Source organism: Scyliorhinus canicula, chromosome 16 (assembly GCF_902713615.1).
Source record: "Scyliorhinus canicula chromosome 16, sScyCan1.1, whole genome shotgun sequence".
Lineage (NCBI taxonomy): Eukaryota > Metazoa > Chordata > Chondrichthyes > Carcharhiniformes > Scyliorhinidae > Scyliorhinus > Scyliorhinus canicula.
The window spans coordinates 83,643,473-83,661,243 of NC_052161.1; the positions used below are offsets into that span (position 1 = coordinate 83,643,473).

General features: G+C 49.9%; 1 protein-coding gene across 1 annotated transcript in view; it reads right to left on the bottom strand.

The window, feature by feature from the left end:
• LOC119979240 (C-type lectin domain family 6 member A-like) overlaps nt 1-17,771 on the bottom strand; it is an 86,818-nt gene that overhangs the window by 19,424 nt on the left and 49,623 nt on the right. Inside the window, exons 4-6 of the mRNA XM_038821171.1 lie at nt 10,200-10,364; nt 8,428-8,579; nt 6,931-7,043 (exon numbers count right to left, since the gene is read on the bottom strand). Of these exons, the coding sequence (XP_038677099.1) occupies nt 6,931-7,043; nt 8,428-8,579; nt 10,200-10,364 (430 nt within the window). The remainder of the gene's footprint in view (nt 1-6,930; nt 7,044-8,427; nt 8,580-10,199; nt 10,365-17,771) is intronic.

The window sequence follows — 17,771 nt, forward strand, 5'->3', positions numbered from 1 at the left end:
CCATACCAGGCAACATCCTGGTAATCTCCTCTGCACCCGTTCCAAAGCTTCCACGTCCTTCCTATAATGAGGCGACCAGAACTGTACGCAATACTCCAAATGCGGCCGTACTAGAGTTTTGTAGAACTGCAACATGACCTCATGGCTCCGAACTCAATCCCTCTACCAATAAAGGCCAACACACCATAGGCCTTCTTCACAACCCTATCAACCTGGGCGGCAACTTTCAGGGATCTATGTACATGGACACCGAGATCCCTCTGCTCATCCACACTACCAAGAATTTTACCATTAGCCAAATATTCCGCATTCCTGTTATTCTTTCCAAAGTGAATCACCTCACACTTCTCCACATTAAACTCCATTTGCCACCTCTCAGCCCAGCTCTGCAGCTTATCTATGTCCCTCTGTAACCTGCAACATCCTTCCGCACTGTCTACAACTCCACCGACTTTAGTGTCGTCTGCAAATTTACTCACCCAGCCTTCTGTGTCCTCCTCTAGGTCATTTATAAAAATGGCAAACAGCAACGGTCCCAGAACAGATCCTTGTGGTATGCCATTCGTAACTGAACTCCATTCTGAGCATTCCCCATCAACCACCACTCTCTGTCTTCTTTCAACTAGCCAATTTCTGATCCACATCTCTAAATCACCCTCAATCCCCAGCTTCCGCTTTGTTCTCCCGTCCGTGGTGCGCATGCGTGGAAATCCGGGAAAAGCGCACAAAATGGCCGCCTTCATCGATGCTAAGGCGCTGCATCCGGGCGACGGCCTGTACACTCTCTGCTTTGTGGCAGGCAAGTTAGTCCTGTTCTGCCGATTTAAGGCGGGAATAACGACTTTTCGCCTGTTCATGCACTTTACATGTCTCGATAGCAACTGGCAGGGTCATGTTTTTTATTTTTAGGAGTTGCTCCCGCAGGGTGTCGCAGTGGACCCCAAACACAATCTTATCCCTGATGAGGGAGTCAGCGGTGTCACCGTAGTTGCAGGATTGCGCTAATATGCGGAGATGAGTTAGAAAGGATTGGAAAGGCTCATCCTTACCCTGAAGGCGTTGCTGGAAGACATAGCGCTCAAAGCTCTCGTTTGTTTCGACTTCACAGTGACTGTCGAATTTGGCTAGAACAGTCTTGAACTTGGTCTTCATAGATTCATAGAATTTACAGTGCAGAAGGAGGCCATTCGGCCCATTGAGTCTGCACCGGCTCTTGGAAAGAGCACCCTTCCCAACCTCACAACTCCACCCTATTCCCATAACCCAGTAACCCCACCCAACACTAAGGGCAATTTTGGACACTAAGGGAAATTTAGCATGGTCAATCCACCTAACCTGCACATCTTTGGACTGTGGGAGGAAACCCACGCACACACGGGGAGAACGTGCAGACTCGACACAGACAATGACCCAAGCCGGGAATCGAACCTGGGACCCTGGAGCTGTGAAGAAATTGTGCTAATCACCGTGCTGTCTAGTCCTCGCCGTCGTCAAAAGTGAGAGAGTTGAAGATTTGGATGGCCTGGTCCCACGCAGTCGATAGGAGCAGTACAATCTTTCTGGCATCGGACACATCCTCGAGGCCCGAGGCCTCTATGCAGAGACTGAACTTCTGCTTCAAGACCCACCAGTTGGCGCCGAGATTGCCGGAGATCCGTAGCTGTGGAAGGGCCTGGATCTTCTCCATGCCGCTGGAGGGAACTTGCTGGTCATCAATGAATTATTCAGGGTAAATTACTCAGATGAAGTAGCCACTCCTGGTATCATGTTGTGTTATTGACCCTGGGGTAAGACAGACTGCAATTGGATGCAGATAGACTGTAAAGCAGACACCAAACTTAGACATTGGTTCAATACGTTGGATCGTGTTTTTGGGATTCTTAAGGGGGAGGGGGAGCAGCCCCAAGTCGTGGTCCACATAGGTACCAACGACACAGGTAGGAAGAGAGATGGGGATTTGAGACAGAAATTCAGGGAGCTAGGGTGGAAGCTGAGAGCTAGAACAAACAGAGTTGTTATCTCTGGGTTGTTACCCGTGCCACATGCTAGCGAAGTGAGAAATAAGGAGAGAGAGGAGTTGAACACGTGGCTACAGGGATGGAGCAGGAGGGAGGGTTTTGGTTTCCTGGATAATTGGGGCTCATTCTGGGGTAGGTGGGACCTCTACAAACATAGAACATAGAACAGTACAGCACAGAACAGGCCCTTCGGCCCTCAATGTTGTGCCCACGCACACACGGGGAGGACGTGCAGACTCCACACAGACAGTGACCCAGCCGGGAATCGAACCTGGGACCCTGGAGCTGTGAAGCATTTATGCTAACCACCATGCTACCGTGCTGCCCAAAAACAGGATGGTCTTCACCTGAACCAGACGGGTACCAATATCCTGGGGGGGAGATTTGCTAGTGCTCTTTGGGGGGGTTTAAACTAATTCAGCAGGGGGATGGGAACCTAAATTGTAGTCCCAGTGTACAGGATGTTGAGAGTAATGAGGTCAGGGATAGGGTTAAAAGTTCGAAAGAGGGCACCGGCAAGCAAGACGCTGGTTTGAAGTGTGTCTACTTCAACGCCAGGAGCATCCGGAATAAGGTAGGTGAGCTTGCAGCATGGGTTGGTACCTGGGATTTCGATGTTGTGGCGATTTCGGAGACATGGGTAGAGCAGGGACAGGAATGGTTGTTGCAGGTTCCAGGATTTAGATGTTTCTGTAAGAACAGAGAAGATGGTAAAAGAGGGCGGGGTGTGGCATTGTTAATCAAGGAAAGTATTACGGCGGTAGAAAGGACGTTTGAGGACTCGTCTACTGAGGTAGTATGGGCCGAGGTTAGGAACAGGAGAGGAGAGGTCACCCTGTTGGGAGTTATCTACAGACCTCCAAATCGGTCCAGAGATGTAGAGGAAAGGATTGCAAAGATTATTCTCGACAGGAGCGAGAGTAACAGGGTAGTTGTTATGGGGGACTTTAACTTTCCAAATATTGACTGGAAATACTATAGTTCGAGTACTATAGATGGGTCAGTTTTTGTGCAGTGTGTGCAGGAGGGTTTTCTGACACAGTATGTAGACAGGCCAACAAGGGGCGATGCCACATTGGATTTGGTACTGGGTAATGAACCCGGCCAGGTGTTAGATTTAGATGTAGGTGAGCACTTTGGTGATAGTGATCACAATTTGGTTATGTTTACTTTAGCAATGGGCAGGGATAGGTATATACCGCAAGGCAAGAATTATAGCTGGGGGAAAGGCAATTATGATGCTATTCGGCAAGATTTAGGATGTATAGGATGGGGAAGGAAACTGCAGGGGATGGGTACAATCGAAATGTGGAGCTTTTTCAAGGAACAGCTACTGCGTGTCCTTGATAAGTATGTACCTGTCAGGCAGGGAGGAAGTTGTCGAGCAAGGGAACTGTGGTTTACTAAGGAAGTTGAAGCACTTGTCAAGAGAAAGAAGAAGGCTTATGTTAGGATGAGACATGAAGGCTCAGTTAGAGCACTTGAGAGTTACAAGTTAGCCAGGAAGGACCTAAAGGGAGAGTTAAGAAGAGCGAGGAGAGGACACGAAAAGTCGTTGGCGGATAGGATCAAGGAAAACCCTAAGGCTTTCTATAGGTATATCAGGAACAAAAGAATGACTAGAGTAAGATTAGGGCCAATCAAGGATAGTAGTGGAAAGTTGTGTGTGGAATCAGAGGAGATAGGGGAAGTGTTAAATGGATATTTTTTGTCAGTGTGCACACTGGAGAAAGACAATGTTGTCAAGGAGAATACTCAGGTACAGTCGACCAGGCTAGATGGGATTGAGGTTCACAAGGAGGAGGTGTTAGCAATTTTGGAAAGTGTAAAAATAGATAAGTCCCCTGGGCCAGATGGGATTTATCCTAGGATTCTCTGGGAAGCCAGGGAGGAGATTGCAGAGCCTTTGTCCTTGATCTTTATGTCGTCTTTGTCGACAGGAATAGTGCCGGAAGACTGGAGGATAGCAAATGTTGTCCCCTTGTTCAAGAAGGGGAGTAGAGACAACCCTGGTAATTATAGACCTGTGAGCCTTACTTTGGTTGTGGGTAAAATGTTGGAAAAGGTTATAAGAGATAGGGTTTATAATCATCTTGAAAAGAACAAGTTGATTAGCGATAGTCAACACGGTTTTGTGAAGGGTAGGTCATGCCTCACAAACCTTATTGAGTTTTTTGAGAAGGTGACCAAACAGGTGGATGAGGGTAAAGCGGTTGATGTGGTGTATATGGATTTCAGTAAGGCGTTTGATAAGGTTCCCCACGGTAGGCTATTGCAGAAAATAAGGAAGTATGGGATTGAAGATGATTTAGCGGTTTGGATCAGTGATTGGCTAGCTGAAAGAAGACAGAGGGTGGTGGTTGATGGCAAATGTCCATCCTGGAGTTCAGTTACTAGTGGTGTACCGCAAGGATCTGTTTTGGGGCCACTGCTGTTTGTCATTTTTATAAATGACCTGGAAGCGGGTGTAGAAGGATGGGTTAGTACATTTGCAGATGACACGAAGGTCAGTGGAGTTGTGGATAGTGCTGAAGGATGTTATAGGATACAGAGGGACATAGATAAGCTGCTGAGCTGGGCTGAGAGGTGGCAGATGGAGTTTAATGCGGAAAAGTGTGAGGTGGTTCACTTTGGAAGGAGTAACAGGGATGCAGAGTACTGGGTTAATGGCAAGATTCTTGGTAGTGTAGATGAACAGAGAGATCTCGGCATCCAGGTACATAAATCCCTGAAAGTTGCCACCCAGATTAATAGGGCTGTTAAGAAGCCTTTATCAGTCGGGGGATTGAGTTTTGGAGCCACGAGGTCATGCTGCAGCTGTACATAACTCTGGTGCGGCCGCTCCTGGAGTACTCCGTGCAGTTCTGGTCACCACATTATAGGAAGGATGTGGAAGCTTTGGAAAGGGTTCAGAGGAGATTTACTAGGATGTTGCCTGGTATGGAGGGAAGGTCTTACGAGGAAAGGCTCAGGGAATTGAGGTTGTTTTCATTAGAGAGGAGAAGGCTGAGAGGTGACTTAATAGAGACATATAAGATAGTCAGAGGGTTAGATAGGGTGGACAGTGAGAGTCTCTTTCCTCGGATGGTGATGACCAACACGAGGGGACATAGCTTTAAATTGAGGGGTAGTAGAAATAGGACAGATGTCAGAGGCAGTTTCTTTACTCAGAGAGTAGTAGGGGTGTGGAACGCCCTGCCTGCAACAGTAGTAGACTCGCCAACTTTAAGGGCATTTAAGTGGTAACTGGATAGACATATGGATGAAAATGGAATAGTGTAGGTCAGATAGGCTTCAGATCGTTTCACAGGTCGGCGCAACATCGAGGGCCGAAGGGCCCGTACTGCGCTGTAATGTTCTATGTTCTAATACGATTTATTGATCTTCTGTAACAAGGCACACAGCTTGCTGTGGGTTGACACACTACTACTTTAAGTATACTAACTCCAACTAACTAGACTAGGCTAGCCCTTGGCCACGTGTAGAAGGTGCTAACTAATATATACACCCTGACTGTCACTACAGTTGTCACCAGTGGAAAGAGACTCGTGTGTTTTATAGCTGGAAGTGTTCTGTCTAGTGATTGGTTGTGTTCTGTCCTGTGTGTTGATTGGCTAACCTGACTGTCTATCACTGTCTGTCTTTACCTCATGTTGTGTATGAGTGCATATTATGACAATCCCTTTGTTCTGTCTGTGGTTCTAATTCTCCACCCCCCTCCTGTTATTCGCGCCCCCCCCCCCCACCCCCCCCCCCCCACCCCCCACCCCATTCACCCCCCTGTCACCAGGTGCTCTCTCCCCTGCGGGAGATGTGTTGTGGCCCACACCTCACTCCTACCTTCTGGCGCTAGCTTTCCCGCTAGTGTGGTGCCCACCCCCCCTCCTGAGGTCAGTCTAGGCCTATCCTTCTCCCGCTACTTTCTTCCCCCTCTTCCTCCTCCTCACCGTCTCCTGCGCTCTGCTGCCCTCGCATCCTCCTATCTGCCTTTTAACTCTGAGGTTCAGCGCCAGACGGTACAGTTCCACACAAATTGTATTTTAGCGTTTCAGCCTCTCTGGGTAACCGTTGCACTGTGGCTCCTGTTGCTGCCTCCCCGGCCCGTTCTCTTGGACATATTTGTCCGCGTCCGCAGGGGCCATAAAGTAGTGCTGCCTGTCCTGGAAAGCGACCCATAATTTGGCTGGGCATTAGGGTGTTAGGGTGAGGGCTAACCCCTCACCCTAACACCTCACCCTCTGTCTAAACCCCTCACCCACTGCCTAACCCCCTCACCCTAACCCCTCACCCTCTGCCTAACCCCCACTCTCTGCCTAACCCCTCACCCTCTGCCTAAACCCCTCACCCTCTGCCTAACCCCCTCACCCTCTGCCTAACCCCTCACCCCTGCCTAATCCCCTCACCCCCTGCCTAACCCCCTCACCCCCTGCCTACCCCCTCACCCCGTCTAATCCCCTCACCCCCTGCCGAACCCCCTCATCCTAACCCCTCACCCCCTGCCTACCCCGTCACCCCCTGCCTAACACCTCACCCCTGCCTAATATCCTCACCCCCTGCCTAATCCCCTCACCCCCTGCCTAACCCCCTCACCCTCTGTCTAACCGCTCATCCTCTGCCTAACCCCTCACCCCTGCCTAACCCCCTCACCCCCTGCCTACCCCCTCACCCTCTGCCTAACCCCCTCACCCCCTGCCTAACCCCCTCACCCCCTGCCTACCCCCTCACCCTCTGCCTAATCCCCTCACCCCCTGCCTAACTCCATCACCCTCTGCCTAACCCTTTGTCGAACTCTTGAAACTTTCCCTGACCCTATACCTCCAACTAAAACCAACTCCCTCATCCAGCTGCCTAAGGCACTGACCCACGTGTGCGTATCCTGCCGCCCTGACACCCCGAGACAGTTGTTACTCACGTTATCCCATCCTTGACCTTCGACCCATCCATCCAGATCCAGTTCCCTTCAGTCAGTGAGTCACTCATTCCTATCCAATAGGCCATTTCCTTTGCTTGCTCGAAGAGAAAATTCTGCCGAGGAATAACGGTCTCATTAGTGGTGAAACAGCGTAAAGGGCTCTTGGGGTAATAGGGTGGGGAGGGGGCAACGTGGTCGAGAGCTTTAGCGAGGAAAGGAAGGCTGCAAATGGGACAGTCGTTTGCAAGGATGGCGGGGGGTGGGAGGGTTTCAAAAGAACGAAGATCAATACAGAACATGAACAGGCCATTTGGTCTTCCAAGCCTGTACCGGTCATGATACCACCCTGGGCCAAAGCCCTCAGCACTTCCTAGGGCCATATCCTTCGATACCCATCCTATCCATGTATTTGTCGATGCAGCAGATTTTAAGAAAAGTGGGACAATGCCTGAAAGGGAAGAACTGTTCACGCCATTGGCTAAAATCCAGGGACCAGAAGGAGATCACGATCACCTGTGTGTGCTGGAGGGTACAAACCCAATATTTTACATGGGTAATCCCTTTAAGAACTAGGATCTTATTGCTGGTTTTGATGGGGAACAAAAGGCTGGATGCCAGTGAATGATCATGCAACCAGGTTGCCTGGGAGATAAAAAAGGATCAATACGTGGACGAGGATGTTGGGGTAGCTCTCGGCTCAAGCAGTTTAGGTTGAAGGTTATGAACAAGCTAGAGTGAAGGAAACATCTCTCTCTTGCTCTTGATGCACAAATCGGTTAAAATTATGGGTGCTTCCAAAGGGAGCTAATACTTGTTAATTGAAGGACTCTATTAACCGTGAGTTAGATTTCTGGTATAGCCAAGCTGAGAAGAGAGGGAGAATGAGAGTGAGAGAGAAATTGAGACAGAGCGAGAGACAGAAGCAGACAGACATACAGACAGAGAGTAAAAAGAATATTAGGACAAGAGAACACTACCCTGAGATGGCTAAGCTTAAGACACCAGAGATATCCGTGTTCAATGGAGAGTTTGCAACCTCTGGGAGCTCTCAAAAGGCATTGGAAGCCGAGCCTTTGGATATGTTTAAGGCAGATAGATTCTTGATTGACAAAGGGGCAAAAGGTTAGGGGGGGGGGGGCGGATAGGCAGGGGTGTGGGGCTGTGGTTACAATCAGATCCCATGATCTCAACGAATGGCAGAGGGGGCCGAGTGGCCTACTCCTGCTCCTAACTCGAGGAGATGTGAAGTAGCCACCTCGGCGGATGTAAGTGTACGATGTCAGCCACTATATGAAGCTCTGGGAGGGCATGGAGGGGAGGTACGAGAGACAAATGTGAGTTTTGTGGCTCTGACAGGCTGGGTGGGGGGTGTTTGTCCAGGTGGGCTAGAAGGAGGGAGAAGGGACATAGGAGAGGCAGCTGATTGGAAAGTCTGGATCTTAGGGATGAAAGGATGCGTTGGAAGGGAGGGCGGAGCACAGAGGGAGAAATCCGTACCTGCACCTGATCATGGTTGGCAATGGCCAGGTGTCCGTGCTTACTCAAGCACAGGTCCTTGCTCTGCTCCCAGCTGAGCCTGGTATTGGTTAACAGGAAGCAGCTTCGTGAGAACAGGAGCCAGCCAGGATCGCAAATCCGTGAGGGACATTCTGCACCAAGAGCGAGAGATAGAGAGAGAGAGGAAGTGGAAAGATTCAGGAAGGCATACTGAGATAGCAATGCTATTTGTGCTCTCTAAACTGTGGGACCCCTCACCACACCCCCATCCCATAAAAAAGGGGCTTTATTCCTCACGTTCCTGTGTAACAGTCTCGACAGGGACTGAATCAGTCGCCTCCTGTTCCTGTGTAACAGTCTCGACAGTGACTGAATCAGTCTCCTGTTCCTGTGTAACAGTCTCGACAGGGACTGAATCAGTCGCCTCCTGTTCCTGTGTAACAGTCTCGACAGTGACTGAATCAGTCTCCTGTTCCTGTGTAACAGTCTCGACAGGGACTGAATCAGTCGCCTCCTGTTCCTGTGTAACAGTCTCGACAGTGACTGAATCAGTCTCCTGTTCCTGTGTAACAGTCTTGACAGGGACTGAATCAGTCGCCTCCTGTTCCTGTGTAACAGTCTCGACAGTGACTGAATCAGTCTCCTGTTCCTGTGTAACAGTCTTGACAGTGACTGAATCAGTCTCCTGTTCCTGTGTAACAGTCTTGACAGGGACTGAATCAGTCTCCTGTTCCTGTGTAACAGTCTCGACAGGGACTGAATGTGCCTCCTCCTGTTCCTGTGTAACAGAATTGAGAGGTGCTGAATGGGTCTCCTCCCGATCCTGTGTAACAGAATTGAGAGGTGCTGAATGGGTCTCCTCCCGATCCTGTGTAACAGAATTGAGAGGTGCTGAATGGGTCTCCTCCCGATCCTGTGTAACAGAATTGAGAGGTGCTGAATGGGTCTCCTCCCGATCCTGTGCAACAGTCTCAAAAGGGGCTGAATGGGCCTCCACCTGTTTCTGTGTAACAGTCTCGGGAGGGGCTGAAAATGCATCCTCCTGTTCTTGTGTAACAGGCTCGAGAGGGGCTGGATTACACAATTGTGATAGTGCAGAGGGAAACCATTCAGTCCATGCTCTCCCAACGGGCATTGTGACTTAGTGCCCCTCCCTTAGCTCTTCACCCTACCCCTGCACATTGTTTCCACTGAAATAATCATCTAATGTGTTCTGCACTGCCTCAATTGGACCTGCCTCCGCCACACCTCCAGTCAGTACATTCCAGACCCAACTCGCTGTGTGAATTTATTTTTCTCACATCAAATTTGCTTCTTTTTCAAATCACTTTAAATATGTGCCCTCGTTTTTGATCTTTTAATAGTGGGATTTTGAACATCTCTATCAAATCTTCTCTCCAAGGAGAACAGTCCTCAACCTCTCCAATCTATCCTCATAACTGAGGTTCTCACCCCTGGAGCCATTCTTGTGAACCTCTTTTGCACTCTCCCCAATGTGTTCACAACCTTCCTGTAGTGTGGTACCCAGAACTGTGCACAGTATTCCAGCTGAGGTCTAACTAGTGACTTGTATAAGTTCAACATAACCTTCTTGCTCTTGTACTCTACGCCCCTATCAGTAAAGCCCATGTTCCTCCTCTTGACCCTGTGCAACAGGTTCGAGATATGGGCGGGAGGAGGTTGGGGGGGGGCGGAGGGGATTGCGAGGGCTCTGAACAAGCCTCATCCTCTCCGCACCCTCCTCGTAAGAAGAGACTTGGTCAGGCGCTCACCGTACTTCTCGCAGAACAGGTGCAACCAGTGCTCGGTGGTGTTTTTGAAACGTGTACAATCCAACTGCTCTCTGTGCTTGGCTTGCTGCTGGAGTTTCAGGTAGCTCTCGGTCGTGTTCTGCAGGTTATCTCGGGCGACTTGCAAATCCTCCGAGGCACCCACATCTTGCAGAGCCGAAGAGAAAGACAGAGAGAAAGAGGTGGAGAGAGAGGAGAGAGAGAGAGGGTACGAGCGAGTGAGCCAGAAAGAGAAGTGACAGACAGGGAAGAGAGAGAATCAAAGAGAGACAGAGAGGGAGAGACAGTGAGATAAGGGAGAGGGGGAGAGAGAGAGAGAATGGGAGAGACAGAGACAGAGAGAAAAGAGAGACAGAGAGAGGGAGAGAGACAGAGGAGCGACATGGGGAGAGACACAGTGAGAGAGAGACAAGAGAGAGAGAGGTAAAAGAGAGAGTCAGAGAGGGAGAGAAAGAGAGAGAACAGAAAGATAGAGAGGGAGAGGGAGAGAGAGAGAGAGATCAGTCAGTGGTTCATTCTATCCCACAGTGGGATGAGGCACGGTTCACGGACACACTACATCCCTGCCCTGCCCACCCACACATATTGGATGAGAAATAAATAAGGACCGAATAACAAAGAAAATCCACTCGATTGCAACCGTTCTTCATTTCAAAGACCTTAATTAGTGATACGCCTTCAATAAGCACACGACGAGTGATGAATGTAACTGAGGCATTAATACAGTAAACAGCAGCCTCCTGCCTCTGGACCCGAACTGGGTCGGAGGCGAAGACTTGCCACCTTTATATATAATCCCCAGGGGAGGAGCCACAGGCGGAGCCAGCCTGGACAAGCCCAGTCATGTACAACACAGCAATACCATGCAATACCGTGGTTTACCACATTCACCCCCTGTTCAAAAAAAGTCTGGCGGGGGTGAAGTGGTCTTAAAGGTCAAGTCTGTCGGGGGCCTTGACCTTCAGCCGTGATCGCCTCAGTCCCGGCTGTGCTGTGGGCACCAGTGTCGAGACCTGCGCGTCCGGCAGCGTGTTGTCTGCATTTTTCACCCAGATGTTAACATAAGAACATAAGATCTAGGAGCAGGAGTAGGCCATCTGGCCCCTCGAGCCTGCTCCGCCATTCAATGAGATCATGGCTGATCTTTTGTGGACTCAGCTCCACTTTCCGGCCCGAACCCTTAATCCCTTTTTTCTTCAAAAAACTATCTATCTTTACCTTAAAAACATTTAATGAAGGAGCCTCAACTGCTTCACTGGGCAAGGAATTCCATAAATTCACAACCCTTTGGGTGAAGAAGTTCCTCCTAAACTCAGTCCTAAAGCTACTTCCCCTTATTTTGAGGCTATGTCCCCTAGTTCTGCTGTCACCCGCCAGTGGAAACAACCTGCCCGCATCTATCCTATCTATTCCCTTCATAATTTTAAATGTTTCGATAAGATCCCCCCTCATCCTTCTAAATTCTAACGAGTACAGTCCCAGTCTACTCAACCTTTCCTCGTAATCCAACCCCTTCAGATCTGGGATTAACCTAGTGAATCTCCTCTGCACACCCTCTAGTGCCAGTACGTCCTTTCTCAAATAAGGAGACCAAAACTGAACACAATACTCCAGGTGTGGACTCACTAACACCTTATACAATTGCAGCATAACCTCCCTAGTCTTAAACTCCATCCCTCTAGCAATGAAGGACAAAATTCCATTTGCCTTCTTAATCACCTGTTGCACTTGTAAACCAACTTTCTGATGATTCATGCACTAGCACACCCAGGTCTCTCTGCACAGCGGCATGCTTTAATATTTTATCGTTTAAATAATAATCCCGTTTGCTGTTATTACTACCAAAATGGATAACCTCACATTTGTCAACATTGTATTCCATTTGCCAGACCCTAGCCCATTCACTTAACCTATCCAAATCCCTCTGCAGATTTCCAGTATCCTCTGCACTTTTCGCTTTACCACTCATCTTAGTGTCATCTGCAAACTTGGACACATTGCCCTTGGTCCCCAACTCCAAATCATCTATGTAGATTGTGAACAATTGTGGGCCCAACACGGATCCCTGAGGGACACCACTAGCTACTGATTGCCAACCAGAGAAACACCCATTAATCCTCACTCTTTGCTTTCTATTAATTAACCAATCCTCTATCCATGTTACTACTTTATCCTTAATGCCATGCATCTTTATCTTATGCAGCAGCCTTTTGTGTGGCAAGTTGTCAAAAGCTTTCTGGAAATCCAGATATACCACATCCATTGGCTCCCCGTTATCTACTGCACTGGTAATGTCCTCAAAAAATTCCACTAAATTAGTTAGGCATGACCTGCCCTTTACGAACCCATGCTGCGTCTGCCCAATGGGACAATTTCTATCCAGATGCCTCGCTATTTCTTCCTTGATGATAGATTCCAGCATCTTCCCTACTACCGACGTTAAGATCACTAGCCTATAATTTCCTGCTCTCTGCCTACCTCCCTTTTTAAACAGTGGTGTCACGTTTGCTAATTTCCAATCCACCGGGACAACCCCAGAGTCTAGTGAATTTTGGTAAATCATCACTAGTGCATCTGCAATTTCCCTGGCCATCTCTTTTAGCACTCTGGGATGCATTCCATCAGGGCCAGGAGACTTGTCTACCTTTAGCCCCATTAGCTTGCCCATCATTACCTCCTTAGTGATTACAATCCTCTCAAGGTCATCACCTGTCATAACCTCATTTCTATCCGTCACTGGCGTGTTATTTGTGTCTTCCACTGTGAAGACTGACCCAAATAACCTGTTCAGTTCCTCAGTCATTTCCTCATCTCCCATTGTTAAAACTCCCTTCTCATCCTCTAAAGGACCAATATTTACCTTAGCCACTCTTTTTTGCTTTATATATTTGTAAAAACTTTTGCTGTCTTGCTTTTATATTCTGAGCAAGTTTACTCTATCTTACTCTTCTTTATAGCTTTTTTTTTATAAATGTTTTTATTCAGTTTTCATATTTTATGTTGAACAAATTACAAATTGTTAGGAGAGAAAAAGAACAAAAAAAAAACAACAAACAAACACGCAAAAATTAACATACATATTTACAGGTAAGCATCTTCGTAGTAGTAACTGCGCCCGCCCCCCCCCCCCCCCCCCCCCTCAACATGTTTATTTAGTTTGGTTTTGGGCCTTAGCCAGCCATCGACCCCCCGTACCGAACCTGTAGCCCCCCCCCCCCCCCCCTCCCACTACCTTCCCCCGACTATTCTTCCTCTTGTACATTGGCCACAAATAGGTCCCGGAACAGTTGCATGAATGGCTCCCACGTTCTGTGGAAGCCGTCGTCCGACCCTCGGATGGCAAATTTGATTTTCTCCATTTGGAGAGATTCCGAGAGGTCGGACAGCCAGTCCGCAGCTCTGGGCGGTGCTGCTGACCGCCAGCCAAACAGGATTCTACGGCGGGCGATCAGGGAGGCAAAGGCAAGGGCGTCCGCCCTCCTCCCCAGGAATAGATCTGGCTGTTCTGAAACCCCGAAGACCGCCACTATCGGGCATGGCTCCACCCTCACTCCCACCACTTTGGACATAACCTCGAAGAAGGCTGTCCAGTACTCCACGAGTCTGGGGCAAGACCAGAACATGTGGGCGTGGTTGGCCGGGCCTCTTTGGCACCGTTCACATCTGTCTTCCACCTCCGGGAAGAACCTACTCATACGGGTTCTTGTTAAGTGGGCTCTATGTACCACTTTTAGTTGCGTCAGGCTGAGCCTTGCGCACGTGGAGGTGGAGTTGACCCTATGCAGTGCTTCGCTCCAGAGTCCCCACCCTATCTCCATCCCCAGGTCGTCCTCCCATTTCCTTCTTGTTGCATCCAGTACGGTGTCGTCCCTATCTACCAGTCGGTCATACATGTCACTACAGTTCCCTTTCTCTAGGATACTTGCGTCCAGTAGGTCTTCCAGTAGTGTCTGTCGTGGCGGTTGTGGGTACGTCCTTGTCTCCTTTCGTAGGAAGTTTTTGAGCTGCAGGTACCGTAGCTCGTTCCCCCCAGCTAGCTGAAACTTCTCTGTCAGTTCGTCCAGTGTTGCGATCCTGTCGTCCGTGTATAGGTCCCTGACTGTCAGTGTCCCCCCGTCCTGCCTCCACCTTTTGAAGGTGGCGTCAGTCAGTGCTGGTGTGAACCTATGGTTGTTGCAGATGGGAGCCCTGTTCGACATTTTGGTCAGGCCAAGTTGCTGCCGCAGTTGGTTCCAGGATTGGAGGGTGGCTGTCACCACTGGGCTGCTGGAGTGTTTTTTGGGTGGGGATGGGAGTGCTGCCGTGGCGAGGGCCCGGAGGGAGGTTCCCATGCAGGAGGCCTCCTCCGCACGCACCCACTCAGCCTCTGGCTCCTGGATCCATCCCCTTACTCGCTCGGCTGTTGCTGCCCAGTGGTAGAATTGTAGATTCGGGAGGGCTAGCCCTCCCCTGGTTTTTGTTTTTTGTAAGACCTTCTTTGGGATCCTAGCATTTTTACCCCCCCATACGAACGCCATGATGAGTTTGTCCAGCGCTTTGAAAAAGGCCTTGGGGATGTAGATCGGAATGGATCTAAACAGGAAGAGGAACCTGGGCAGTACGTTCATTTTGATCGTCTGAACTCAACCCGCGAGGGAGAGCGGGAGTGTGTTCCATCTTTGCAGGTCCTTTTTAACTTCCTCCGTCAGGCTGGTGAGGTTCCATTTGTGGATCCCTTTCCAGTCATGGGCTATTTGGATCCCCAGGTAGCGGAATTTATGTCGGGCTTGATTGAACGGCAGCCCCTTTAGTGCTGCCCCCCCCCCCCCCCCTTGCGGGTGTACTGGGAAGATCTCACTTTTGCTCATGTTGAGTTTGTAGCCCGAGAAGGCTCCAAACTCTTTCAGGAGCGCGATGATTCCGTCCATGCTGCTTTGTGGGTCCGAGATATAGAGGAGCAGATCATCCGCATAGAGTGAGACTCTGTGCTCTCTACCTCCCCTTCGGATCCCCCTCCAATTTTTTGCTGCCCTGAGCGCGATTGCTAGCGGTTCAATTGCTAGTGCGAACAGCAGCGGGGACAGTGGGCATCCTTGTCTGGTGCCCCTGTGCAGCTGGAAGTATTGGGAGTTGGTATTGTTGGTCTGTACACTCGCCATGGGAGCGTTGTACAGGAGCTTTACCCAAGCGGTGAACCCTGTTCCAAGCCCGAACCGCTCCAGTACCTCTATGAGGTATTTCCACTCGACTCTGTCGAAGGCCTTTTCTGCGTCCAGGGAGACGATCACCTCTTGTGTTCTCTCCCCGGAGGGGGTCATTATCACGTTCAGCAGGCGCCTGATGTTCGCGGTAAGCTGTCTACCTTTGACAAAGCCCGTCTGGTCCTCTGTGACCACCTCAGGTACACAGTCTTCTAGCCTCTTGGCTAGGATTTTGGCCAGTATTTTGGCGTCTGCATTCAGCAGAGATATGGGTCTGTATGACCCACATTCCGTTGGGTCTTTGTCTTTCTTAGGTATCAGCGAGATTGAGGCCTGTGCTAACGTGGGTGGCAATGTGCCCCTAGCTAGCGAGTCTGTGAACATCTCCCGCAGGTGCGGGGCCAGCGCTGTCGCAAATTTTTTGTAGAAGTCCGCCGGGAATCCGTCCGGTCCCGGCGCCTTCCCCGCCTGCATGGAGCTAATGCTGTCCATGATCTCTCCCAGTGCTAGTGGTGCTTCCAGATCCCGTTTTCTGCCCTCTCCCACAACTGGTATGTCCAGTCCGTCAAGAAACCGGTTCATCCCAGCCTTCCCCGTTGGGGGCTCTGAGGTGTACAGCTCTTGGTAGAAGGCCTTGAAGGTTTTGTTAATCCTCTCTGGTTCTGTTTCCAACGTGCCTCTGGTATCTCTGATTTGCGCAATTTCTCTGCTGGCTGCCTGCTTTCTCAGCTGGTGGGCCAACAGGCGGCTGGCTTTGTCTCCGTGTTCGTATAGGGCCCCGCGTGCCTGGCGGAGTTGGTGTACTGCTTTCCTGGTGGAGAGCAGGTCAAAGTTCCTTTGTAATTCTTTCCTCTCCGCCAGGAGTTCTACGGTCGGGGCCTCGGAGTATTTATGGTCTACCTCCAGTATGGAGTCGACCAGCTTCTGCCTAGCCACCCTTTCCTCCCTATCTCTTTGCGCTTTGTAGGCTATGATTTCCCCTCTTAGTACGGCCTTAAGCGCTTCCCAGAACGTGGAGGGTGAGACCTCCCCGTTTTGGTTGATCGCAGTGTACTCCGCTATGGCCTGCGCTATCCTTTCGCTGAAGGCCTTGTCAGCTAGTAAGGCACCGTCCAACCTCCATTTGGGGCGCTGGGCCCTTCCCGTCTCTAGCCGCACATCCATGTAGTGTGGAGCGTGGTCTGATATCACAATTGCGGAGTATTCCACCTTGTCTATCTCTGGAAGCACCGTTTTCCCCACCACAAAGAAGTCAATTCTGGTGTACACGTTGTGTACTGGGGAGAAGAAAGAGAATTCTTTCTCCCCCGGGTGGGCGAATCTCCAGGGGTCTACTGCTCCCATCTGCTCCATATAGTGACTGAGTTCCCTTGCCATGTTTGAGGTTTTCCCCGTTCTGGGGTTTGATCTGTCCGTCGTTGGGTCCTGTACACAGTTGAAGTCCCCCCCCATGATTAGTCGGTGCGTCGCTATGTCCGGGATTTCTGCCATGGTCTTTTGGATGAAGCTCGTGTCGTCCCAGTTGGGCGCATACACGTTAACTAGGACTACCGGCGCCCCATCCAGGGCCCCGCTGACCATGACATACCGTCCCCCTGGGTCCGTAACCGTCTTTGTCGCCCTAAACATTGTCCTCTTGCCAATCAGGATCGCCACCCCCCCTGGCCCTTGCCCCATAACAGGAATGATAGGTTTGTCCCACCCAGCCCTTTCTTACCCGCAGTTGGTCCTGCTCCCTCAAGTGCGTCTCTTGGAGGAAGACTATGTCGGCCCTCATGTTTCTAAGGTGGGTGAGGACTCTAGATCTCTTCACTGGGCCATTAAGTCCCCTTACGTTCCAGGTGACTATTCTGGTGGGGGGCTTCTGCCCCCTTGCTCCTGTGGGGTTAACCATATTTGTCCGGTGGACGCGCCCCTGCCCTCTGGGGTTTCCCTTTGCTTTATAGCTTTTTTAGTAGCTTTCTGTTGCCCCTTAAATATTTTCCAGTCCTCTAGTCGCCCACCAATCTTTGCCACTTTGTATGCTCTTTCCTTCAATTTGATACTCTTATTTCCTTAGATATCCACGGTCGATTTTCACTCTTTCTACCGTCCTTCCTCTTTGTTGGTATAAACCTTTGCTGAGCACTGTGAAAAATCGCTTGGAAGGTTCTCCACTGTTCCTCAACTGTTCCACCATAAAGTCTTTGCTCCCAGTCTACCTTAGCTAGTTCTTCTCTCATCCCATTGTAATCTCCTTTGTTTAAAAACAAAACACTAGTATTTGATTTTGATTTTACCTTCTCACCATTAAATTCCACCATATTGTGATCGCTTCTTCCGAGAGGATCCCTAACTATGAGATGATGAATCAATCCTGTCTCATTACACAGGA